The following is a 26,381-nucleotide window of genomic DNA, read 5'->3' on the forward strand; positions in this document are numbered from 1 at the left end:
GATAAGTCTAGTCATGACCAACCTCTCAAAGCATTTCATCGCTGTCGATGTGAGTGCTACTGGGTGATAGTCGTTAAGGCCAATCACATTATTCTTCTTAGGTACTGGTAAAATTGGTGCCTTTTTTTGAAGCAAGTGGGAACTTCCACCCCCTAGCAGTGAGAGGTGGAAAATGTCATTGAATACTCCCACCAGTTGGTTGGCACAAGTTTTCAAAGCCTCACCAGGTTCTCCATTGGGACCTTTCACCTTACAAGGGTTCATCCTCTTTAAAGACACCCTAACATCGGCCTCCGAGACACAGGGTCACTGGATCACCAGGTGCAGCAGGGATCTTCACAGCTGTACTTATATTCTCCCTTTCAAAGTGGGCATAGAAGGCGTTGAGTTCATCTTGTACTGAAGCATCGCTGCCACTCATGCTATTGGGTTTCGCTTTGTCGGAAGTGATGTCTTGCAAACTCTGCCAGAGTTGTTGTACATCCGATATCGCCTCCAACCTTGTTCGAAATTGTTTCTTCACCCTTGAAATAGCCCTCTGCAAGTCATACCTGGTTTTCTGGTAGAGGCCTGGGTCGCCAGCTTAGAACACCTCAGATCTGGCCTTCAGCAGACAACACAGCTCTTGGTTCATCCATGGCTTTTGGAGGGTTTAACGGAGATTTATAAGGTAGCTTGTTTCATCTTGCCTGGAGCATTCTGGTGGGTGAGATGGTGGAAGCAGATGTAATAGTGATGTCTCAGAGACATTTTGACAGGGAATGGACACAACCCACATTCAGGCAGGTGGGATTAGTTTAAACTGGTGGGCTGGAGAGTCTGCTTCTCGGCTGTACTGGACTGTTCTATGTTCCACTAACTTTCTTTTACCAGAGTTAATCTGTTTTTGCTGCTCATTCTCAATACACCTGCAGCTCTCCATTATTTCTGGGATGATTTCTGAGCCTGATATAGCACAAAACATTTGTCTGATTTCTTACCATCATTGAACTGCTCCAGCTCAGACAACATTATGGTGAATCTCCTCTGCGCCCTCAGGGGTACATTCCTCACCAGGAGGTGCCGCCTCATGAACACATCACCTATCATTAAATATAGACCAGCCATCTTCTCACAGCTACCGTCAGACAGGAAGTACAGAACCCAGGGCATATCCTCTTCTCATTGTTGCCTTTGTGAAGGCATACACTCTGTGATTCAGGAACAGCTTCTTCCCCTCTTAAATGGACAATGAACCCATGAACACCACCTCACTTAATTTAACATACATATTCTGGTTTTGCACTATTTTAAGTCTATTCAATATACATATATACACTTGTTTTAATTGATTGCTTGATTTATTTCTAGATTCTCATGTATTTCATTGAACTGCTGCTGCTAAGTTAACAAATTTCACGACACGTGCCGGTGATAATAAACCTGATTCTAATTCTGAAGACCCACACCTCCAGGTTCAGGAGCAGCTACTTCCCGTTAACCATTTAGTTCTTGAACCAACTGGCATAATCCGAATTGATACCTTAGCATAGCAACAATATGACTACTTTTGACTTGGGTTTTGCTCCAAATGTGTTCTTTCCTATAAGAATAGTACCTGTTTTCCCTGTGAATGCTGTGAATCTGATGCTATGTGGCTCTGATGCTGCTGTGGCTAAATTCTTCATCGCTCCTCTGTATACAGTACTTGTGCAGATGGCAATGAACTTGAACGTGACATTCTCTATACACCCTGGGACCTACCAATCACATTGTGCCTTGGTCTCACTCACACTCCCAAAATGCAACACCATTTCAATGCTATCTGCCATTTCTCAGCCCGTTTCCCTGACATGCCCTTCCATCCTGGCAGATGTGGGAGATCAGGCAGCAGTCTCGTGACCCTGACAGCTTTAGCCATAGAAGCTGCACATAGTTACACCACCTCAGACCGTGTGGATCATTTGGAGCACCGGGGACCATACAGGAGGGAGAAAATGTTATAGACAGGTGTTTCAGGGAGGTGGTCACACCCAAGGTTTGACCAGGTAAGTGGGTGACCACAAGGAGGTGTAGATTGGTAGATTAGCATTCTCCTATGAACATCCCTTCACCAATGGATATGCCACTTTGGATAACGTTGGGGGAGTGGCTTCTCAGGGGGAAATGACAGTGTCACTTGGATCAAGGACAACAGGACTGACTCTGATGTACAGCTGGGTAGGGCAAGGACTTGGCAAAGGTAGGGAGAGAGAGCAACACGTACAACACACTGGAGCAACTCAGCAGGTCGGGCAGCATCTGTGGAAATGAGCAGTCAACATTTCGGGCTGAGACCCTTCGTCAGGACTGAAGAGGGAGGCAGGGGCCCTAGAAAGGAGGTGGCGGGAGGGGGTGGGAAGGGGAAGGCTGATAGGTGCCAGGTGAAAAACCAATCAGAGGAAAGATCAAGGGGTGGGGCAGGGGAAGGCTGATAGGTGCCAGGTAAAAAACCAATCAGAGGAAAGATCAAGGGGTGGGGCAGGGGAAGGCTGATAGGTGCCAGGTGAAAAACCAATCAGAGGAAAGATCAAGGGGTGGGGCAGGGGAAGGCTGATAGGTGCCAGGTGAAAAACCAATCAGAGGAAAGATCAAGGGGTGGGGCAGGGGAAGGCTGATAGGTGCCAGGTGAAAAACCAATCAGAGGAAAGATCAAGGGGTGGGGCAGGGGAAGGCTGATAGGTGCCAGGTGAAAAACCAATCAGAGGAAAGATCAAGGGGTGGGGCAGGGGAAGGCTGATAGGTGCCAGGTGAAAAACCAATCAGAGGAAAGATCAAGGGGTGGGGCAGGGGAAGGCTGATAGGTGCCAGGTGAAAAACCAATCAGAGGAAAGATCAAGGGGTGGGGCAGGGGAAGGCTGATAGGTGCCAGGTGAAAAACCAATCAGAGGAAAGATCAAGGGGTGGGGCAGGGGAAGGCTGATAGGTGCCAGGTGAAAAACCAATCAGAGGAAAGATCAAGGGGTGGGGCAGGGGAAGGCTGATAGGTGCCAGGTGAAAAACCAATCAGAGGAAAGATCAAGGGGTGGGGCAGGGGAAGGCTGATAGGTGCCAGGTGAAAAACCAATCAGAGGAAAGATCAAGGGGTGGGGCAGGGGAAGGCTGATAGGTGCCAGGTGAAAAACCAATCAGAGGAAAGATCAAGGGGTGGGGCAGGGGAAGGCTGATAGGTGCCAGGTGAAAAACCAATCAGAGGAAAGATCAAGGGGTGGGGCAGGGGAAGCAGGGAGAGGATAGGAAGGAAAGGTGAAGAAGGGATGTAAGGGGAAAGCAGTGCGTAGTATAAGAAGGCAGAATAATAAGGGAGAGAGAGCCGTGTAGTCAGGGGCACTGACAGGTATTTCCTTGTCAATGAGGGAAAATCCAGGATGATAAGTTACCTCCCTGGTGCCAGGGTGAGAGCTATTTCTGAGCAGGCACAGGATATTCTGAGACAGGAGTGTGAGGAGCCAGAGCTTGAGGTTCATATTGGAACAATTGGTAGTATAACACCATATGACATAGGAGTAAATTAGGCCATTCGGTCCATCGAGTCTTCTCCACCATCTCATCATCGATAATTTATTATCCCTCATGAACCTGTTCTCCTGCCTTTTCCTCATAATGTCTTCCACAGTGCGTGGTAGGGAACTGAGAAATGCAGTAGGACAAAGGGATCTGGGAATATGGGTGCATAATTCCTCAAAAGTGGCATCACAGGTAGGTAGGATCATTAAGCAAGACATTGATAAGATCTGAACAACACACACAAAATGCTGGTGGAAAGCGGCAGGCCAGGCAGCATCTATAAAGGGAAGCACTGTTGACGTTTCGGGCCAAGATCCTTCGTCAGGACTAACCGAAAGGAAAGATAGTAAGAGATTTGAAAGTAGTTGGGGGAGGGGGAAATGCGAAATGATAGGAGAAGACTGGAGGGGGTGGGATGAAGCTAAGAGCTGGAAAGGTGATTGGCAAAAGTGATACAGAACTGGAGAAGGGAAAGGATCATGGGACGGGAGGCCTCGGGAGAAAGAAAGGGGGAGGGGGGAGCACCAGAGGGAGATGGAGAACAGGCAGGGTGATGGGCAGAGAGAAAGAAAAAAAAACAAATATGTCAGGGATGGGGAGGAGGGGCATTAATGGAAGTGAGAGAAGTCAATGTTCATGTCATCAGGTTGGAGGCTACCCAGCCGGTATATAAGGTGTTGTTCCTCCAACCTGAGTGTAGCTTCATCTTGACAGTAGAGGAGGCCACGGATAGACTCATCAGAATGGGAATGGGATGTGGAATTAAAATGTGTGGCCACTGGGAGATCCTGCTTTCTCTGGCGGATGGAGCGTAGGGAGACCGTTTCGCTGAACACCTACGCTTTAGTATCTTTCCTTTCAGTTAGTCCTGATGAAGGGTCTTGGCCTGTATTGTCAACAGTGCTTCTCCTTATAGATGCTGCCTGGCCTGCTGTGTTCCACCAGCATTTTGTGTTTGTTGTTTGAATTTCCAGCATCTGCAGATTTCCTCGTGTTTGCGCTTGATAAGATCTAATTTGGAGTATTGTGTGCAGTTTTGGTCACCTACCTACAGGAAAGATGTGAATAAGATTGAAAAACTACCAAGAAAATTTACAAAGATATTGCCGTGACTGGAGTTATAAAGTAAGATTGAATACGTTAGAACTTTATTCCCTAGATAGAAGTAGGAGATTGAAGGGAGATTTAATAGAGGGATATAGATAGGGTAGGTAAGTTTGTTCCATTGAGGTTGGGTGAAAGTACAAACAGAGGTCATGGGTTCAGGATGAGAGGTAAAATGTTTAAGGGGAACATGAGGGGAAACTTCTTCACTCAGAGGGTGATGAGAATGTGGAATGAGCTGCCAGTGCAAGTGCTGAATGTGATTTCAATTTCAATGTTTAAGAGAATGTTGGATAGGTACGTGGATGGGAAGGGTATGGAGGTCTATGGTCTTGATGCAGGTCAATGGGACCAGATAGTTTAAATGGTTTGGCATGGACTGGATGGGCAGAAAGGCCTGTTTCCGTGCTGGAGTTTTCTATGACTCAACACACACAGAATGATGAGTTCCTCTAGCATTTTGTGTGTGCTGCTTGGGTTTCCAACATCTGCAGAATTTTTCTTGTTTCTTTTCTACAACTCTATGAATTTGACCAATCAACAACCTCCACAACTGTTTGTGGCAATGAATTCCACAGATGCCTTATAAAGCTTCCGCAGTACATTCTTGCACTTACATTACAGTTGTTATAAATGTAGGGACCTTTAGGATTGTAATCTCATGATTATTCCCCGTGGCATACAAGGAACAGGGAGATAGTAGGTTCAATACATGAGAAAGAAGTTAGTGCAGGAGGAAGACCTGAGACATATTGATCATTGGCCTCTCTTGCTGGGAAGTGGGACTTGTGTAAGAGGTAGGTTCCACCTGCTATGTTCTTGTCCACTTACTCAGCTTCTCTAGACCTGCTTGGAGCCCCTTACATCCAGCTCTGTACTCACAATCACACCTAGTTCAGTATCAGCAGCAAACTTGCGGATAACATTTGGTCCCCTCCATAGATCCTGGACTAAATCCCTTTCTTACTACACTAGTCATTGTCTACAAACTAAGAATTATCATCTGAGAACCACATCAATGCATTATCCCCCATTTCACATGCTCTCACCTTGTTAACCACTGTGTAGGACCTGCACGAGTCAAAAACAGAACATCTGCAGGAAAACAGTGGAGGACTACAGGTCTGTGTGAGGAACTGGCAGCTGAAATAAAACCAATGGCCTGAGGCAACATGTCCTAGGAGTTGATGACCTGCATCTTAGGGTCTGAATAAAACATCGATGGAAAAAGTTGATACACTGGTTGTCATCTTCCAAATTCCTGATTTTGAAACAGACTCCACAGAAGAAAAGTAGTAAATGTGAGCATTATATTTACAAAACAAGGATGGGAAAACAGGGGAGTACAGACTGGTTAAGGCAGATATTGATAGCAGGAGAATTGTAGGGATTATCATTTGAAAAATAACATATGGAAGGGCATGTGGAAGATAACTTGGGGAGAGTGAACATAGATTTAGTGAAGGGAAACCTTGTTGACAAATCTGCTGGAATTTCAATGGGAATGAGCTCAGTTAATGTGGTATATTTGGAGCAGATGTATTCCTGAGATGGCAGGTTTATCCTGTGAGGGGAGATGAAGCAGTCTGCGCATGTTCTCTTTTCTGGAGGACAATGAGATGCGATCTCACAGAGACAGGCACATTCATTGTGGGAATCGGCAGAGTACATGTTGTATGAAGGATGGAGATACACAAATATTCCTTCTCCTTGCAGGTAGTGATTGTTCTGAGTTCTCCACTGGGAGTTCAGTCATTGAGTATACTGATGTCAGGGCTCAGCAGAGTTCTGGATATCAATGGAAGCCGGGACTAGTTTATATTTAGAAGCATACTCACACATTGACTGCCGTTATCATTTACAGTACAGTCTTCAATCATTGTCTGTGGGGAAAAAAGAGAAAAGAAAGTGATGGCTGCCCGGAGTGGACTAATACATAATTGAACATTGAACAGAGAAATCTTAGCTTGCTGAATCTTTTCTGACAAAACATGATCCATACAGTATCCTGGTAAATCTCCTCTTCATTCTCTCTAAAGCCTCCACCTCCTACCTATAATGAGGTTATCTGAATTGAACACAAAGATCTAATCAGCATTTTATAGAGCTGCAGTGTTACCTTGAGACCCTTGAACTCAATCCCCCAACTAATGAAGGCCAACACACCATACATTTGTTAACCACACTATCAACTTACATGGCAAATTTGTGGGATGTATGGATTTACACCTGAAGACCACTCTGTTTCTTCACCCTGCTGAGGATCCTACCGTTGACTTTGTACTTCACTTTCAAGTTTGATCTTAATCTAAATGTGTCACTGCACACTTTTCCAGATCAAACTCTATCTGTGACTTTGCAGCCCAGTTCTGCATACTCTCTATATACTGTTGTAACTCACAACACCGTCTGCAGTATCCACAATGCCTCCAACCTTTGTGTCTTCTGCTAACTTCCTAACCCACTCCTCCACTTCCTCTTCCAAGTCACTGATAAAAATCACAAAAAGCAGGGTTCCAGAACAAATCCCTGTGGAACGCCACAGGTCACCAAACTCTAGGTACAATATACTCCATCTACTACCACTCTCTGCCTTTTGTAGGGAAGCCTATTCCAAATCCATAGACACAAGTTTCACTGGATCCAATGCGTCCTGACTTTCTGAATGAGCCGACCAGACAGAAATCTTGTCAAATGTCTCATTAAAACCATAGGCACCACATTCACCACTTTACTTTAATCAATTTGTTCTACCACCTCCTCAACAGACTCAAACAGGTTTGTGAGGACCCTCGTAAAGCCAAGCTGACTTTTTCTAAGGTGACTATGCTTTGCAAAATGACAATAAATCCTGTCCCTAAGAATCTTCAGAAGGTTCCCCACCACCGACGTAAGACTCATTGGTCTATAAATTCACAAGATCTTCTCCTTCACCTTTCTCGAAAAATGGAACACTTGTTATCCTCCAATCCTCTAACTACTACTCTTCTGGCCAGGAAAGAAGCAAGGATCATGGCCAATGCACTAGTCACCTCTTTCCTCACTTTCTGTAGATATGTGGGCTAGATCCAGTCCAGCTTCAGGGACTTAACTGTCCTTACGTTTTTCAACACTATTCTTTCTTAATCTTGACATACTCCATTACATTAGCTTGCTCTACACTGTCCTCATATTCGTCAAGATCCCTCTCACTGAACCAAAGTATTCATTAAGGACCTCCCCTTTCTTGAACAAAGAAATAACATTTGCCACCCTCCAATCATCTGGTACTACTCCTGTAGCCAATGAGGACTCAAAGATCATTGCCAAAGGTGCAGCAATCTCTTCCCTCGCTTCTCGTAGTAACCTGGGGTATTTGATGTTGTGGTGTTTGCCAAGCTTGGAAATCAGCTTGCAGAAGTTTCATTACTAGTCAAGGTGACATCCTCAGTGTGTAGTTGTTGGTGTTTCTCTCTGGGAATGCTTGATTTCATATAGGCCCCCATTCACTTGCCTCGGTCCTGATTGGCTATCCCTACAGTTGACCTTTGAATTCAATCAGCTCGTGTTTCTTTGGCTCTTAGGGGGTTCGTGGATGGTGTCTATTTTGGCATGTTTGCTTACAGAGAACCACTCTTCCAAAGAGAAATGACAGCCTGACTTCTAGAACCTCAAGGCATCACTATCACTCACAAATCAACTTGCCTCAAGAACCACGGTCCCAGTAAAGACAACTGACAAAAGCAATATGGTGTACAGGGTCAGCTGTGGAGACTGCAACAAGAACTACATTGGCCGTACAGAACGTAGACTCTCAACGCATTTACGGCAACACAAACTGGTGGTACAGAGACATGATCCACTGTCCCTGATCTTGGTAGATGAAGACCAAGATCATACACCACTGTGGAGGTTCTGGCGCAGGCAAACATGAAGCATACACAAGAATTTTCAGAAGCGTGGTTCTCTTTTGGTAACTCCATAGGCAAACAAACTGAAACAGATGCCACCCGCGAACCCCGAGGAGCCAATAGAATTAAGAGGTCAATTATAGGAGTAGCCAATCAGGACCACGGCAAGCGAAAGGTGCCCTATATAAACGTGAGCACTCCCAGAGACAAACACCAACAACCACACACTGAGATTGTCACCTCAACCGGTGATGAAACGTCTGAAAGCTAATTGCCAAGCTCGGTAAACTACACAACATCAAAAGCCTCAACCCAGCTACCAGTATTCACCACCATCCTAAACCTAGGGTATGTTACATCCGACCCAGGGACTTATCTATCCTAATGTTTTTCAAAGCTTCCAGCATATTCTCTTTCTGAACGTTGACATGTTCAAGTATATCAGCCTGTTTTACATTGTCCTCACATACGCCAATGACCCTCTCACTGGTGAAGACTGAAGCAAAGTATTCATTAATTCCCTCCTCCAACTCCAGGTATATGTTTCCTTTACTATTCCTGATCAGTCCTGCTCTCACTCTGGCTATCCTGTTCTTCACATACATGTGGAGCACCTTGGGGTTTTCCTTAATTCTACTCGCCAAGTCCTTCTCAGGCTCACTCCAGTTTCCTTTTAACATTCGTGTGAATCGGCTCCCAGCTCCGTTCAGGCAGCTACTCTCAGAGTGGAGGAACAACACCTCACATTCCATCTCGGTGGCCTCCCACCAGATGGCATGAACATTAATTTCCCAACTTCCAGTAATTCTTTTCCCCTCCCCCTTTCTCCTTCTTCATTTCCCCACTCTGGTCCTCTTTTACCTCTTTTCATCACCTCTTCACTGGTTTAACCTTCTCCTTCTCTTTCTCCCATGGTCCACTCTGCCATGCTTTCAGATTCCTTCTTCTTGCATCCTTTACCTTTTCCACCCATCACTTCTTAGCTTCTGACTTCAGCTCTTCTCCGCAACCAACCTGATTCAGATTCTCCTTTCAGTCAGTCTACTCAACTCCCTCTCCCCTTTGTCTCATCACCATATCACTTCCACTGCCCACCACTGCTTGGTTCCAGATTCCTTCCTCATGGATCGAAGAGTTTGTGTTTTTTTTCAGGAGATGATACTCACTTCACCTTCTCTGGCTCTTTTGATTAATCTCTGTAAACAAAGGGGAAAGTGCAGGTTACCGAGAGTGGACTCACCCAAGTGATGACAGCAGGACCAGGGGGATTGATGACGTCCCTTTGGAAATGAGGGTCGGTAATAAACTACAGAATCTTGCAGATGGTGCCGATTTCTCTGGGTGGAATCAAGTCTCACGTTCACCCACCGTCTGGATAATGAATAACACGACACCACTCTACCCATCTGGTCTCTTTTGGTGGAGCTCTTTGTTCTGTCTCACTCCCCTCTTCCCACAGTCCTGTAACGCTTTCCCAACTCGGGATCACTCCAGTTCTTTTTCAACTTTCCTGTGATTATCTCCCATCTCCTTTCATGCAGGAATCCCAGACCACAAAAGCTCTCTGGCCAAGCGTCTTCTGCTCCTGCCAACTCCCTTCATTGTATGTCCTCGTGTCCCCTCCCTTGTGCTGCTCTCTACCTGTTCCATCTCCCTTTGATCTGCTCTTTTCCAGGGATCAACATGCTTTCTCCAGCCTCTTCCCACGAAGCATCTCAACCCTGGTACTGTTCCCGGAAATCCATGGTCTCCATCTCCTGAGGGGGCAGCTTCCCATTTGAAATAGGATCATTGCCGGATGCCTATTATTATTTCCTACGTGCCGTGTTCCCTCTTCCTTTATCGGAGCTTCCGGCATTTATGTCAGGCTAATTGTTCCGTATTTCCTTGCTGTCCCTCTCACAGACTCTGGCATCTACTTGTGGTCTTCTGACGTGGGGAAGTGTTCCACAATCTGTGGGAATTTGAAAGGTGAAAGCAGTGCATTCACAGAGCTCCTCCTTCAGATCCCTGAGATACCGATCATCAGAGGAGTTATTTCTCTGGAAAACCCTATTCCTGGATCAGTCTTACCATTGCCCTGAGAGAAAGCAACAGAGACAAACTAGGAAATTACAGGCAGTGAGCTCACTTGCCCTGTGAGGAGTGAAGAAGCAGTCAGCACATGTTCACTCTTGTGATCTGACAGAGACAGGGACATTCATCAGGGGACTTGGCAGGGTGCATCTTGTGTAAAAGATGGAGATGAGAAAATATTCCTTCTCCTTGCAGGTAGGGAACGGCCTGAGCTCTCCACTGGGAGGAGTTGTGAACTCAGTCACCGAGCGTTCTGACATCAGGGGTCAGCAGAGTTCCGACTCAGAGGCCAGTCGTTTGCTTTTATATTCAGGATCATACTTACGTATTCCTTCACTTCTCCTTTTTCTATTAAGCAATTTTTAATTTCCTGTGAATAAAGAGAAAGGAAAGTGAAGGCCAGCAGGAGTGCTATATCACTGCACGGTATCGAAAGAAAGGCGCTACAATGGCTAATCAAAACTGCCCAATGCATGACTGGAACCGCTTACCCACCACCAAGGGCATTTATACAGAAAAGGGCCAGTAACATCATGAAGGATCCCACACACCCTGCTCATGAACTGTCTATCCTACTCCCATTGGAAAGGAAACGATGTAGTATCTACATCAGAGCCACCAGGCTCAAAAACAGCTACTTTCCCCAAGCAGTAAGGCTGACCCACCCCTCCACACCCCCAACTAGTACGACTTTATCATTTCCTGTCAGTCACCGTATGTACAGACACTCCTGTTCCCAGCATCACGTTATGGGCATACATGCAATCTACGTACATAAGTTATCTTATCTATTTATATTTATTGTACTTTTTATTATTGTGTTCTTTATCTTATTGTGTTTTCTTTGGGCTGCATCAGTTCTGCAGCAACAATTATTTCATTCTCCTTTACATGTGTCTGGAAATGACATTAAACCATCTTGAACCTTGAGTGGACAGACCCAGCTTATTGTCTCACAAAGAAGATGGGAAGAAGGGAGCAACACGCACACAGTGCTGGAGGAACTCAGCAGGCCAGGCAGCATCTAGGAAAAGCGTACAGTTGACGTTTTGGGCTGAGACCCTTTGGCAGGACTGGAGAAAAAATGCTGAAGAGTAGATTTGAAAGGTGTGGGGAGGGGAGTGAGGAACACAAGGTGACAGGTGAAACCTGGAGGGGGAGGGAAGTAACTTGGTGAAAGAGATCAGACACGGAATGGGAGACCGCTTCACCGAGTACCGACGCTCCGTCCACCAGAAATAGTAGAATCTCCCAGAGGCCACTCATTTTAATTGTACTTCCAATTCCCAGATGTCTATCCATGGCGTCCTCCATTGCTGTCACGACGAGGTCACACTCAGGTTGGAGGAGCAACACCTTATATTCTGTTTGGGTAGCCTCCAACCTGATGACATTGACTTCTCAAACTTCTGGTAATGCCCCCACACCCCACCTTCACCATTTCCCGTCCCCTTTCCCCTTTCTCACCTTAAATCTCCTTGTCTGCCCACCACCTCCCTCTGGGGCTCCTCCCCACTTTTCTTTCTTCCATGGCCTTCTGTCTCTTTCACCAATTTACTTTCCAGCTCCTCACTTCACCCTCTTCCCCCTACAGGTTTCACCCATCACCTGGTACTTCTCTCTCCCCTCCTCCCACCTTTGAATCTACTACTCAGCTTTTTTTCTTCAATCCTGCTGAAGGGTTTCAGCCCAAAATGTTGACTGCACTCTCTTCCATAGATGCTGACTGGCCTGCTGAGTTGGAGATGGAGACGGGTGTACCCAGAATTATTCAAGAGGCTGAAGATTTAGACATGAGACTTTTGAAGAGGTAGTCACACCCAGAGTACAGTAGATGAGATACCACCAGAAGAGGTAAGGGGATTAAGAAGTTAGTGCAGGGTTTCCCTGTGGCCATTCCCCTCAGTAACAAGAATACCCCTTTGGATGCTGCTGGGGTGGGGGGGATGGCCCATCAGATCATGGCAGCAGGAGCCAGGCTGGGGGCACTGTGCCAGCTCTGAGTCTTGACAAGGAAGGATACAATCAGGCAGTGTGGTAGTTATAGGGTGCTCGGTAGAAAGAGGATCATATGGCCGCAAGAGAGACACCGGGATGGTGTTGTTGCCTTCTGGGTGCTAGGGTCCCTGATGTATCAGACTGGCTACAGGATATTCTCAAGGGGCGGGGGGGGCAGCGAGAGTTTGTGGTACACTTTGGCACCGATGACATGGGAAGAGGTCCGACACAGTGAGTATATAGAGTTAGGCTGAACAGAAGGACCTCCAAGGTAGCAATCTCCGGATTACTCCCTGTGTCACTGGCTAGTGCAGGTAGGAATGGGGTGATAGCATGGATGAATGAGTGGCTAAGGAGATGGTGCAGAGGTCAGGGTTTCAAGTTCTTGGATCATTGGAACCTCTTCTGGGGAAGGAATGGCCTAAACAAAAAGGACAGGTGGCACCTGCATTGGAGGGGAACTAATAACTTTAAGGAAAGAGTAGCAGAATAAAGGGTATAAAGGTAGTAAGGTAGAAGGGCTAAAGTGTGTGTACTTCAATGCAAGAAGCATCAGGAACAAAGGTGATGAACTGAGAGCCTGGATACATACATGGAATTATGATGTAGTGGCCATTACGGAGACTTGGCTGGCACCAGGGCAGGAATGGATTCTCAATATTCCTGGATTTCAGTACTTTAAAAGGGATGGGGGGGGGGGAAAAAGGGGAGGAGGGATGGCATTACTGGTCAGGGTTACTATTACAGCTGCAGAAAGGGTGGGTAATGTAGCAGGATCCTCTTTTGAGTCAGTATGGGTGGAAGTCAGGAACAGGAAAGGAGCTGTTACTCTACTGGAAGTATTCTATAGGCCCCCTGGTAGCAGTAGAGATACCGAGAAGCAGATTGGGAGGCAGATTTTGGAAAGGTGCTAAAATAACAGGGTTGTTATCATGGCTGACTTTAACTTCCCTAATATTGATTGGCACTTGATTAGTTCCAAGGGTTTAGATGGGGCAGAGTTTGTTAAGTGTGTCCAGGATGGATTCCTGTCACAGTATGTTGACAGGCCGACTAGGGGGAATGCCATACTAGATCTAGTATTAGGTACGAACTGGGTCAGGTCACAGATCTGTCAGTGGGTGAGCATCTGGGGGACAGTGATCACTGCTCCCTGACCTTGAGCATTATCATGGAAAAGGATAGAATCAGAGAGGACAGGAAAATTTTTAATTGGGGAAGGGCAAATTATGAGGCTATAAGGCTAGAACTTGTGGGTGTGAATTGGAATGATGTTTTTGCAGGGAAATGTACTATGGACGTGGTTGATGTTTAGGGATATCTTGCAGGATGTTAGGGATAAATTTGTCCCGGTGCGGAAGATAAAGAATGGTAGAGTGAAGGAACCATGGGTGACAAGTGAAGTGGAAAATCTAGTCAGGTGGAAGAAGGCAGCATACATGAGGTTTAGGAAACAAGAATCAGATGGGTCTATTGAGGAATATAGGGTAGAGGGGCTGAGAAGAGCAAGAAGGGGTTGTGAGAAGGCCTTGGCGAGTAGAAAAGAAAACCCCAAGGCATTCTTCAATTATGTGAAGAACAAAAGGGTGACAGGAGTGAAGGTAGGACCGATTAGGGATAAAAGTGGGAAGATGTGCCTGGAGGCTGTGGAAGTGAGTGAGGTCCTCAATGAATACTTCTCTTCAGTATTCACCAATGAGAGGGAACTTGATGACAGTGAGGACAATATGAGTGAGGTTGATGTTCTGGAGCATGTTGATATTAAGGGAGAGGAGGTATTAGAGTTGTTAAAATACATTAGGATGGATAAGTCCCCGGGGCCTGACGGAATATTCCCCAGGCTGCTCCACGAGGTGAGGGAAGAGATTGCTGAGCCTCTGGCTAGGATCTTTATGTCCTCATTGTTCACAGGAATGGTACCGGAGGACTGGAGGGAGGCGAATGTTGTCCCCTTGTTCAAAAAAGGTAGTAGGGATAGTCTGGGTAATTATAGACCAGTGAGCCTTATGTCTGTGGTGGGAAAGCTGTTGGAAAAGATTCTTAGAGATATGATCTATGGGCATTTGGAGAATCATGGTCTGATCAGGGACAGTCAGCATGGCTTTGTGAAGGGCAGATCATGCCTAACAAGCCTGTTAGAGTTCTTTGAGAAGGTGACCAGGCATATAGATGAGGGTAGTGCAGTGGATGTGATCTACATGGATCACATAAGTCATTTGACAAGGTTCCACATGGTAGGCTTATTCAAAAAGTCAGAAGGCATGGGATCCAGGGAAGTTTGGCCAGGTGGATTCAGAATTGGCTTGCCTGCAGAAGGCAGAGTGTTGTGGTGGAGGGAGTACATTCCGATTGGAGGGTTGTGACTAGTGGTGTCCCACAAGGATCTGTTCTAGGACCTCTACTTTTCGTGATTTTTATTAACGACCTGGATGTTGGGGTAGAAGGGTGGGTTGGCAAGTTTGCAGACGACATGAAGGTTGGTGGTGTTGTATATAGAGTAGAGGATTGTCGAAGATTGCAGAGAGGCATTGATAGGATGCAGAAATGGGCTGAGCAGTGGCAGATGGAGTTCAACCCAGACAAGTGTGTAGTGGTACACTTTGGAAGGACAAATTCCAAGGCAGAGTACAAATGAAATGGCAGCATACTTGGTAGTGTGGAGGAGCAGAGGGATCTGGGGGTACATGTCCACAGATCCCTGAAAGTTGCCTCACAGGTATATAGGGTAGTTAAGAAAGCTTATCGGGTGTTAGCTTTCATAAGTCGAGGGATAGAGTTTAAGAGACGCGATGTAATGATGCAGCTCGATAAAACTCTAGTTAGGCCACACTTGGAGTACTGTGTCCAGTTCTGGTCGCCTCACTATAGGAAGGATGTGGAAGCATTAGAAAGGGTACAGAGGAGATTTACCAGGATGCTGCCTGGTTTAGAGAGTATGGGTTATGATCAGAGATTAAGGGAGCTCGGGCTTTACTCTTTGGAGAGAAGGAGGATGAGAGGAGACGTGATAGAGGTGTACAAGATATTAAGAGGAATAGACAGAGTGGACAGCCAGTGCCTCTTCCCCAGGGCACCACTGCTCAGTACAAGAGTACATGGCTTTAAGGTAAGGGGAGGGAAGTTCAAGGGGGATATTAGAGGAAGGTTTTTCACTCAGAGAGTGGTTGGTGTGTGGAATGCACTGCCTGAGTCAGTGGTGGAGGCAGACACATTAGTGAAGTTTAAGAGACTACTAGACAGGTATAAAGAGGAATTTAAGGTGGGGGGTTATATGGGAGGCAGGGTTTGAGGGTCGGCACAAAGTGGGCCAAAGGGCCTGTAATGTGCTGTACTATTCTATGTTAATATCCTGGCCAGGAGGTTTGCTGACGTTACTCAGGAGAGTTCGAGCTAGTATTGCAGGAGGCTGGGAACTAGAGCCCCTGGTCAGTAAGGGAAGAACGAGGCCAAAAGGAAGATGTCAGGAAAAGTACTGAAAGGCAGAATTTAAATAATGGATCAGAGAGTTTGAAGAGTGTTGATGTTAATACTAGGAATATTATGGGTAAGGGTGATGAACTTAGAGCAAAGATCAGTGAATGAAAATACAGCATTGTAGCCATTACTGAAACTTGGTTGAGAGAGGGACAGGAATGAGTGATGAAAGCACCAGCATTTGAAACTTTAGAAAAGACAGAGGAGGAGGCAAAGGTGGGGGGGGGGGGGGAGGGTAGAATTGCACTACTAATCAGTGACAATATCACAGCTGCACTCAGAGGAGACATAATGGAGGGGTCAGACACTGAGTCCTTTTGGATGAACTGGGGAAGAGGAAAGGTGCAATCACACTGACGGCATTGCACTACAGACCCTCGAATAGCCACCAGGACATTGAGGAACAGATAAATAACCAGGTTAAGGAAATGTGTGAAAATAATTGGGTTTTTGTCATGGGGGATTACAACTTCCCTAATATAAATTAGGACCTTCTTAGTGCAAGGGGTTCAGATGGGGCAGAATTTGTTAAGTGTATCCAGGAAGGTTTCTTAAATCAATTTGTGGACAGTCCAACAAGAGAAGGTGCCATACTGGACCTGGTAACACACACAAAATGCTGAAGGAATTCCAGCATCTGCAGATTTTCTCTTGTTTGTGTACTGGAGCTGGTGTTGGGTAATCAGCTTTTCAGTGACCACAACTCCTCAACTTTCAGGATAGCTGCAGATAAGGGTAGGTATATTCCTTGTGGGAGAGTTTTAAATTGGAGTCGGGCAAATTACAAGGGCATTAGGCAGGAACAAAGAAGCATTAATTGAGAACACCTGTATGGTGGTATGGCTTTGCCAAATTTTAGAATGTATTATTGGGCAATTAATATTCGATATATTTCTTTTTGGATTCATTTCTCAGACATACATGACTGTCCTTTATGGGTGGATTTGGAGAAAAACTCGGTGAAGGGGTATTCCGTGGTCTCTTTACTGGAAGCTCCGCTTCCTTTTCTGCTCTCTAAGTTTGGTAGTCAAGACCTTAATCCCATTATTAAATATACATTAAGAATTTGGTTTGTTTCATAGATTCTTTGAGTTTAATAATTTTGTTCTTTCTAGTAAAATCAATCTCAATTTTTTTTTAAATCATCAATTTCTGATCAGATCTTTTTAATTTGGAAAACCAAAGGAATAGAAACTTTTTTAGACTTGTTTATGGGGAATTGTTTAATTGGGTACTGATTGTGGATGATCAGTCATGATTACATTGAATGGCGGTACCGGCTCGAAGGGCCAAATGGCCAAATGCACCTATTGTCTATTGTCTTTCACTCAGTTAGTGACAAATTTGGCCTATTTAATGCACACTTTTTTAGATATTTACAAATTAGGAATTTTCTACGTAGTTTACTTCCAAATTTTCCCTCTGCTTATTCACCCAATATAATAGACACTCTTTTTCGGTTAAACCATTTCAAAAAGGACTGATTGCTATAATTTATAAATGGTTATTGAATTTGCGTGGTATCTAACGATAAAATTAAAGCTGCATGGGAAATGGAATTTCGAGAGTCACTCTCAGATAATCAATGGGATAAAATTTTTCATTTGGTAAATACTTCATCTATTTGTGCCCATCATTCCTTGATGCAGCTCAAGACATTGCATCAGACACATGTGTCAAAGGATAAATTAGCCCGTATCTTTTCCAGTATTAATCCTATTTGTGACAGGTGTAATATTGAGGTGGCTACTTTAACACATATGTTTTGATCTTGTATCAAAATAGATAATTTTTGGAAAGAAGTCTTTAAAACTTTATCAAAAGTCTTGAATTTGGATCTACCACTGAATTTATTTACAGCAATTTTTGAGATATGTATTCCTGGTTCCGCTCAATGGTTGATAGCTTTTACAACTTTATTGGCTAGGGAGTCATTTTGCTGAAATGGAAGGACTCTAATCCACCTACTGCTCTTCATTGGCTTACCTCCATTATGTCCTGTTTAAGTTTAGAGAAAGTAAGAAGTCAGACTTTTGATACATCCTTTAAATTTGAGAAAGCTTGGTGACCTTTTATTCAATATTTTCATATGCTTTGATTTATGGCCCTTCCAGTTACCTCCTCGAAATGTTGGATTTGATCAGAAAGGTTTTCTTTTTCTTGCTTTCACTCTCAGTCTGAGTTGCCCAGTCCTTTTCTTTCTCTCTTCTTGTTTTTTTTTCTTGTTTAGTGGGTTTTTTATGTATATTAAAATTATAAAAGTTTCTATATCTTTTTTCTTCTTTTCAAGGAATGGTAAGAGGAGAATTGATTATCTTATTCTTTATTACATACTATTAGATGTATAATCTTGATAATGTTTACATTAGACCACAGACCATAAGACAAAGGAGCAGAAGTCAGCCATTCGGCCCATCGAGTCTGCTCTGCCATTTTATCATGAGCTGATCCAATCTCCCTTAGTCCCATTCCCCCGCCTTCTCACCATAACCTTTGATGCCCTGACTACTCAGATACCCACCAATCTCTGCCTTAAATATACCCAATTGCTTGGCCTCCACTGCCGCCAGTGGCAACAAATTTTACCTTTATATGAATTGTTATTGATGTAGATATTTGTGATAATTCCCCCCTTGTTTTTATATATATGTATTTTTTTCAATTAATATAACCATATAACAATAACAGGCCATCTCAGCCCTTCTAGTCCATGCCGAACGCTTACTCTCACCTAGTCCCACATACCTGCACTCAGCCCATAACCCTCCATTCCTTTCCTGTCTGTCCATATACCTATCCAATTTTTTTTTAATGACAATATTGAACCTGCCTCTACCACTTCTACTGGAAGCTCATTCCACACAGCTACCACTCTCTGAGTAAAGAAATTCCCCCTCATGTTACCCCTAAACTTTTGCCCCTTAACTCTTAACTCATGGCTTTTTGTTTGAATCTCCCCTACTCTCAATGGAAAAAGCCTATCCACGTCAACTCTATCTATCCCCCTCATAATTTTAAATACCTCTATCAAGTCCCCCCTCAACCTTCTACACTCCAAAGAATAAAGACCTAACTTGTTCAACCTTTCTCTGTAACTTAGGTGCTGAAACCCAGGTAACATTCTAGTAAATCTCCTCTGTACTCTATTCTGTTGACATCTTTCCTATAATTCGGAGACCAGATCTGTACACAATACTCCAAGTTTGGCCTCACCAATGCCTTGTACAATTTTAACATTACATCCCAACTCCTATACTCAATGCTCTGATTTATAAAGGCCAGCATACCAAAAGCTTTCTTCACCACCCCATCCACATGAGATTCCACCTTCAGGGAACTATGCACCATTATTCCTAGATCACTCTGTTCTACTGCATTCCTCAATGCCCTACCATTTACCATGCATGTCCTGAAAAGATTGATAAAGAAAGAAAGAGAACACCTATTCTTTCGCAAGTCCACATCAGACAAGTGGATGATCAATTGCACAGAGTACAGGAAAGGAATGTTCTTGTTAGAAGGATGAAGATGGAAAGATGAGAAAACCTTGCATGTCCAGAGAGGTGGTGAATTTAGACAAGAATATAAAGAAAAAGCATGTAAGGCTTTGGAAGTCAGGATCAAACAAAACACATGAGTATAAAGAAGACAGAAAAGAACTAAAGAAGTTCTTTTCTAAAGGAAAGCCAGGAGGGGCCATAAATAGTTTTTGACAAGGAGATTAAGGTAAATACCAAGGCACTCTATACATACATCAAGAGTAAAAGGATACCAAGGGAGAGGGTAGGACCATTGATGGATTAAAGGGGAAGCCTTAGCTTGGATGCGGGGAATGTGAGTGAGGTACTTACTGAGTACCTTACTTCAATATTTACCGAGGAAAAGGCTAGGGAGGTCCAGGAGATCAGTGCTGAGTGTATAAATACGTTTAGGCATTTAGAGGTCAAGGAGGAGGAAGTGTTGGGCCTCCTAATGAGTATTAAGGTAGATAAGTCTCCAGGGCCTGATGAGATTTATTCCAGGCTATTGAAGAAGGCAAGGGACGAGATTGTTGGGTCCATGATCAGTATTTTCATGTCCTCTCTAGCCACAAGCGAGGTCCCAGAGAAGTAGCCAGAGGTAATGTTGTATTTCTTTGTAAGAAGGGAACAAGGGAAAATCCTGGGAACTATAGACTGGTGAGTCTCAAACCAGTTGTAGGGACATTGCTGGAGAAAATTCTTAGGGATACAATATATGAGAATTTGGAAACCCATAGTCTAATTAGGGAGAGCCAGCATGGGTTTGTGTGTGGCAGGTCATGTCTTACCACTTGGCTGAGATTTTGACAAGGTGACAAGACAGACTAATAAGGGTAGGATTAGTAAGTTTGCAGATGAGACCAAGATTGGTGGAGTTGTGGATAGAGTAGAAGACTGGCAAAGAATACAGCACAATGTATATCAGTTGCAGATATGGACTGAGAAATGGCAGATGGAGTCTAACCCAAGGAAACATGAGGTGTTGCTCTTCGAAACAGCAAATGCAAGAAGACAGGCCATTGCTGAGTCATGGCAGAAGGATGGGTGTAGATGAGAGTTGAACGTCCAAGGTTACACGTTGTATCGGAGGGATTGGAAGGTAGCAGAGGGGGTGGCGTGACTCTGCTGCTGAAGAATGACATCAAATCAGTAGAAAGATGTGACATAGGATCTGAAGATGTTCAATCGTTGTGGGTTGAAACAGGATCCTGATGGGAGCTATATACAGACCTCCCAAGAGTGGCTAGGTGGATCACAGATCGCAACAGGAAATACAAAGGGCATATCAAAAGGGCAATGTTGTGATACCCATGGGAGATTTTAACCTGAAGGTTAATTGGAAAAATCAGGTTGGCAATGGATCTCAACCAACTGACTAAGTTGAATGCCTAAGAGATGGCAGTTGGAGGAGCAACACCTCATATACTGTCTGGTTAGTCTCCAGCCCCTTGGTATGAACGTCGAATTCTCCAACTTCCGATAATTCCCTCCCTCTCCCTTCCCCCATCCCACTTTCACTCTATCTCCTCTTCTAGCTGCCTATCACCTCTCTCAAGATTCTGCCTTCTTCTACTGCCCATAGTGCTTTCCCCTTATATTCCTTCTTCACCTCTCTTGCTTATCCCCTCCTTGCTTCCCCTCCCCCACCCCTTGATCTTTCCTCTGATTGGTTTCCCACCCTCCCCCCACCTTCTTTATAGGGCCCCTGCCCCCTCCTTCTTCAGTTCTGACGAATGGTCTCGGCCCAAAACGTTGACGCTTATTTCAACCGATGCTGCCCAACCTGCTGAGTTCATCCAGCTTGTTTGTAAGTGTTGATTTCACCACAGCATCTGCAGTATACTTGGTGTTTAGTTTGTCTCTGAGCCTACTAGGGGATCAGTTATACTGGATTGGGTGTTATGCAAATGAACTGGAGGTGATTAGGGAGCTTAAGGTAAAAGAATCCTTAGGAGAGAGTGATCACAATATGATTGAGTTTAACTTGAAATTTGATAGGGAGAAAGTCTGATGTAGCAATATTTCAGAGGAGTAAGGGAAATTACTGTGGTATGAGAGGGGAGTTGACCAGAATAAATTGGAAGGAGCTGCTAGCAGGGATGAGAGCAGAGCAGCAATGGCATACGTTCCTGGGAAAAATGAGGAAGGTGCAGGACATGTGTATTCCAAAAATGAAGAAATACTCAAATGGCAGAAATAGTACAACCATAGCTTACAAGAGAAGTCAAAGCTCATTAAAAGCAAAAGAGAGGGAATACAACAAAACTGAAAGACCTAAAAGTACATAGTCACCTGGCCTAGAGGAACTGCACCCTAGGGTTCTGAAAGAGGTAGCATTAGAGATTGTGGTGGCATTAGAAATGATCTTTCAGAAATCATTGAATGATGCCAAGGACTGGAAAATTGCAAATGTCACTTCCGCTCTTTAAGAAAGGAGGAAGGCAGCAAAAAGGAAATTATAGATCAGTTAGCCTGACCTCAGTGGTTAGGAAGATGTTAGAGTCAATTGTTAAGGATGAAGTGATGGAGTACTTGGTGACACAGGACAAGATAGTACAAAGTCAGCATGGTTTCCTTCATGGAAAATTCTGCCTGATGAACCTGTCGGAATTATTTGAGGAGATTATAAGTAGGATAGATAAAGGGGATGCTATGGATGATGTATATTTGGACTTTCAGAAGGCTTTTGACAAGGTGCAACACATGAGGCTGCTTACAGGAGAGTTACTAACATTGTTAAAGCATTGGCTGATTGGAAGAAGGTTGCGAGTGGGAATAAAAGGATCCTTGTCTGTTTGGCTGCCAGTGACTAGTGGTGTTCTGCAGGGGTCGGTGTTGGGACCACTTCTTTTTATGCTGTATATAAATAATTCAGATGATGAAATAGATGGTTTATTGCCAAGTTTGCAGATGACATGAAGATTGGTGGAGGAGCAGGTAGTGTTGAGGAAACAGGTAGGCTGCAGAAGGACAGATTAGGAGAATAGGCAAGAAAATGGCAAATGAAATACAAAGTTGGAAAATACATGGTCATGCACTTTGTTAGTAGAAATAAATGTGCGGACTACTTTCTAAACGGGGAGAAAATCCAAAAATCTGAGAAGCAGAGGGACTTGAGAATCCTTGTGCAGATCACACTAAAGGTTAACTTGCAGGTTGAGTCAGTGGTGAGGAAGGCAAGTGCAATGTTAGTATTCATTTCAAGAGGTCTGGAATACAAGAGCAGGGATGTGATGCTGAGAGTTTATAAGGCACTGGTGAGGCCTCACCTTGAGTATTGTGTACAGTTTTGGGCCCCTCATCTTAGAAGAGATGTGTTGACATTGGAGAGGGTCCAGAGGAGGTTTACAAGGATGATTCCAGGAATGAAAGGGTTATCATACAAGGAACGTTTGATGGCTCTGGGTCTGTACTTGCTGGAATTCAGAAGGATGAGGGGTGATATCATTGAAACCTTTCAAATGTTGAAAGGCTGAGACAGAGTAGATGTGGGAAGGATGTTTCCCATGGTGGGAGAGTCTAGGACAAGAGGGCACAGCCTTAGGACAGAGGGGTGTACATTCAAAACAGAGATACGGAGAAATTTCTTTAGCCAAAGGGAGATGAATGTATGGAATTTGTTGACACGTGCAGCTGTGGAGGCCAGGTTGTTGGGTGTATTTAAGGCAGAGATTGATATGTTCTTGATTGGACTGGGCATCAATGGAGAGAGGGCCAGGAAATGGGATTGAGGAGAAGGAAAAAGGATTGGCCATGGTTAAATGGCGGAATGGATTTGATGGGCCAAGTGGCCTGATTCTGCTCCTATGTTTATGGTCTTATATTTCAATGCAATTCAATTTAAGTTCAATTGCTATTTGACCACACATGTATATGCATGAATACAGCCAAACAAGACAGCTTTACCCTCGGGCCAATGTGCAAAATGCAGTCCCAACAGTCACACAGCGCAAAGCATACATAGCATGTACAAGATAGCAAGCACATAGAAATATTAGTAACAGCCACACAATTAAAAAACATCCAGGCCTGAACGACAATAGAGCTTGTCTCTGCCAAGCAAACACTGGTAGCAGCCTGGACGCCTTGCCACACTGCCCCCGGTGGAGTGCACTGGCTCCGTCGCCTCCCTCCTGGTGACTGTAAACAGGCAACACCCTGGCTTAAGGCCTAGACCTCCAGACACAGGATAGCAAGCACATATAGGATATCAGTAAAATACAACCACGCAAAATATATATATGTATATAGGGCAGACCCTGATGCCATGAATACCAAGGACCACAATGGAGCTTGTCTTCTGCCAAGTGAACAGTGGGGGGCAGCTCCAACTCCATTTCATGTAACTTACTTTAATTGGCTCTTTCCAAGTGCCTAATTAACTCAATCTGTGCCATACCATTAAATCAAATTGTTAAAGAGAGCTGACATTGGATTGGAAGGTGTAGACTCATTGTGGGTAGAGCTAAGAAACTGCAGGGATAAAAGTTGTATACAGACTACCCAAACAGTGGCAAAGATGTGGTCCACTAACACGATGGGAGATAGAAAGTGAGTTTCAATAAGCAGGTAGATCAGAAGAATCAAGTTGCTGCTGGCTCCAAGAGGGGATGACCATGAGAGCACTTTGTGGTTGAGCCCACTAGGTGATCAGCTATTCACGATTGGATGTTGTTCACTGACCCAAAATTGATTTAGACAGATTAAGGTAAGGAAAGGCTGAGGAGTAAGTGATCATAATCATGATGTGGAGCAGGAAGGCTGCAAGTGAATGGCTGTTTTCCAGAGCAAAGGCAGTTTTTAACTACTTGGGGTAAAAGAGAGGCAAGACTGCGCAGGCACATGATGTCAGCCAGCAGAGTGTGAAGGGCTGAAAAAGAAGACTGCCATATCCAGCAGGCAGCAGAGTGACAGGGCTTTGGCTCAACGGGCTTAGGCAGTAAAGGGATGAGACGAGGTAGGTTTACCTGTGTTAATTGCAGAAAGGAAATAGTGTGCTCGGTGTCAGATGTGGGAGGTCCTGGAGTCTCCCACCTTCCCGGACGGCCATATCTGCACCCGGTGTGTCGAGTTGCAGCTCCTAAGGGACCGTGTTAAGAAACCCTTAGGAGTAGGTGATCATAATATGATAGAATTTACCTCACAATTTGAGAAGGAGAAGATAGTCAGATATATCAGTATAACAATGATGCAAAGGGAAATACAGAGAGGAGCTTACCAAAATTGTTTGGGAGGGAATACTAGCAGGATGACAACAGAGCAGCACTGGCTGTAGTTTCTGAGAGCAGTTCAGAAGGCACAGCATAGATACATCCTAAAGATGTCAAAGCCACAGAGAGGGCATATATTTGAGCAAAAATTGGTGTGAATTTAGAGAATTGGGAAGTACCAACAGATGGCAACCAAAAAGTCACTAAGGAGGAAAAGATGGAATAAAGGTAAGTTAGCCAGTAATATTAAAGAAGATATCAAAAGTTTCTTCAGTTACATAAAATGTAAAAGAGAGGTGAGAGTAGATATTGGATCACTGGAGAATGATGCTGGAGAGCTAGCAAAGGGGCACAAGGAAATAGAGGATGAAATGTGTATTTTGGAAGACACTAGCTGTGTGCCAGAAGTTTGTAAGTGCCGGGGGGCAGAAGGGTGTGAAGTTTCCATTACTAGGGAAGAAGGTGTTTGAGAAACTGAAAGGTCTGAAGGTAGATCCACCACAGAGTTCTGAAGGAGGTGGCTGAAGGGATTGTGGAGGCATTAGTATGATCTTTCAAGGATTCCGGGATGGTTCTAGAGGAATGGAAAATTGCAGATGTCACTCCATTCTTCAAGAAGGGAATGAGGCAGAAGAAAGGAAATGCCAGTGGTTGGAAAGATGTTCCAGTCGATTGTTAAGGATGTGGTTGTGGGGTACTTTGAGGTATGTGATAAAATGGGCAACGTCACTGTGGTTTCCTCAAGGGAAAACCTGGCCTGCCAAATCTGTTGGAATTCTTTGAAGAAATAGCAAGCAGGATTAACAAAGGAGAATTGGTGGATGTTGTGTACTTGGATTTTCAGAAGGCCTTTGACAAGGTGCCACACATGCGGCTGTTTAACAAGAGCCCATGGTATTACAGGAAAGATACTAGCATAGATAGAACGTAGGTTAACTGGCAAGAGGAAAAGAGTAAGGATAAAAGGCAACACACTCAAAATGCTGCCTGGCCTGCTGTGTTCCACCAGCATTTTGTGTGTGTTGTTTGAATTTCCAGCATCTGCAGATTTCCTCGTGTTTGAAGGATAAAAGGGTGCTTTTTCTGGTTGGATGCTGATGACTAGTGGTGTTCTCTAGATGTCTATTTTGGGACCATTTCTTTTTGTTATCCATTAATGATTTGGATGAAGGCTTTGTGGCCAAATTTGTGGATGATTTGAGGAAGCAGAGAGGCTTCAGAAGGCATTTGGCAGAATAGGAGAATGGCAGATGGAATACAGTGTTGGGACATATATTGTCATGCACTTTGGTGTAAGAAATAAAAGTGTAGACTATTTTCTAGATGGAGAGAAAATTCAAAAAATTAAGGTGCAAAGGGACTCAGGAGTCCTTGTGTAGGACTCCCTAAAAGTTAATTTTCAGGTTATGTTGCTGATGAAGAAGGCAAATGCAATATTAGCATTCATTTTGAGAGGACTAGAGTATAAAAGAAAGGATGCATCCCTCATAATTTTGTCTACCTCTGTCAAACTCCCCTCAATCTATGTTCTAGGGAATAAAGTTCTAACCTATTCAATCTTTCCTTATAATTCAGATCCTTAA

The 26,381-nt window shown here is 44.4% G+C and overlaps 1 protein-coding gene across 8 annotated transcripts in view; it reads right to left on the bottom strand.

The window, feature by feature from the left end:
• Positions 1 to 26,381, bottom strand: part of LOC132396500 (serine/arginine-rich splicing factor 6-like) — a 124,181-nt gene that overhangs the window by 68,636 nt on the left and 29,164 nt on the right. For all 8 annotated transcript variants that reach the window (XM_059974068.1, XM_059974066.1, XM_059974067.1 and 5 more), the window contains exons 8-10: positions 10,921 to 10,965; positions 9,686 to 9,715; positions 6,468 to 6,512 (exon numbers count right to left, since the gene is read on the bottom strand). In XM_059974068.1, coding sequence (XP_059830051.1) covers positions 6,468 to 6,512; positions 9,686 to 9,715; positions 10,921 to 10,965 — 120 coding nt within the window. The remainder of the gene's footprint in view (positions 1 to 6,467; positions 6,513 to 9,685; positions 9,716 to 10,920; positions 10,966 to 26,381) is intronic.

This window comes from Hypanus sabinus, chromosome 7 (genome assembly GCF_030144855.1).
Source record: "Hypanus sabinus isolate sHypSab1 chromosome 7, sHypSab1.hap1, whole genome shotgun sequence".
NCBI lineage: Eukaryota > Metazoa > Chordata > Chondrichthyes > Myliobatiformes > Dasyatidae > Hypanus > Hypanus sabinus.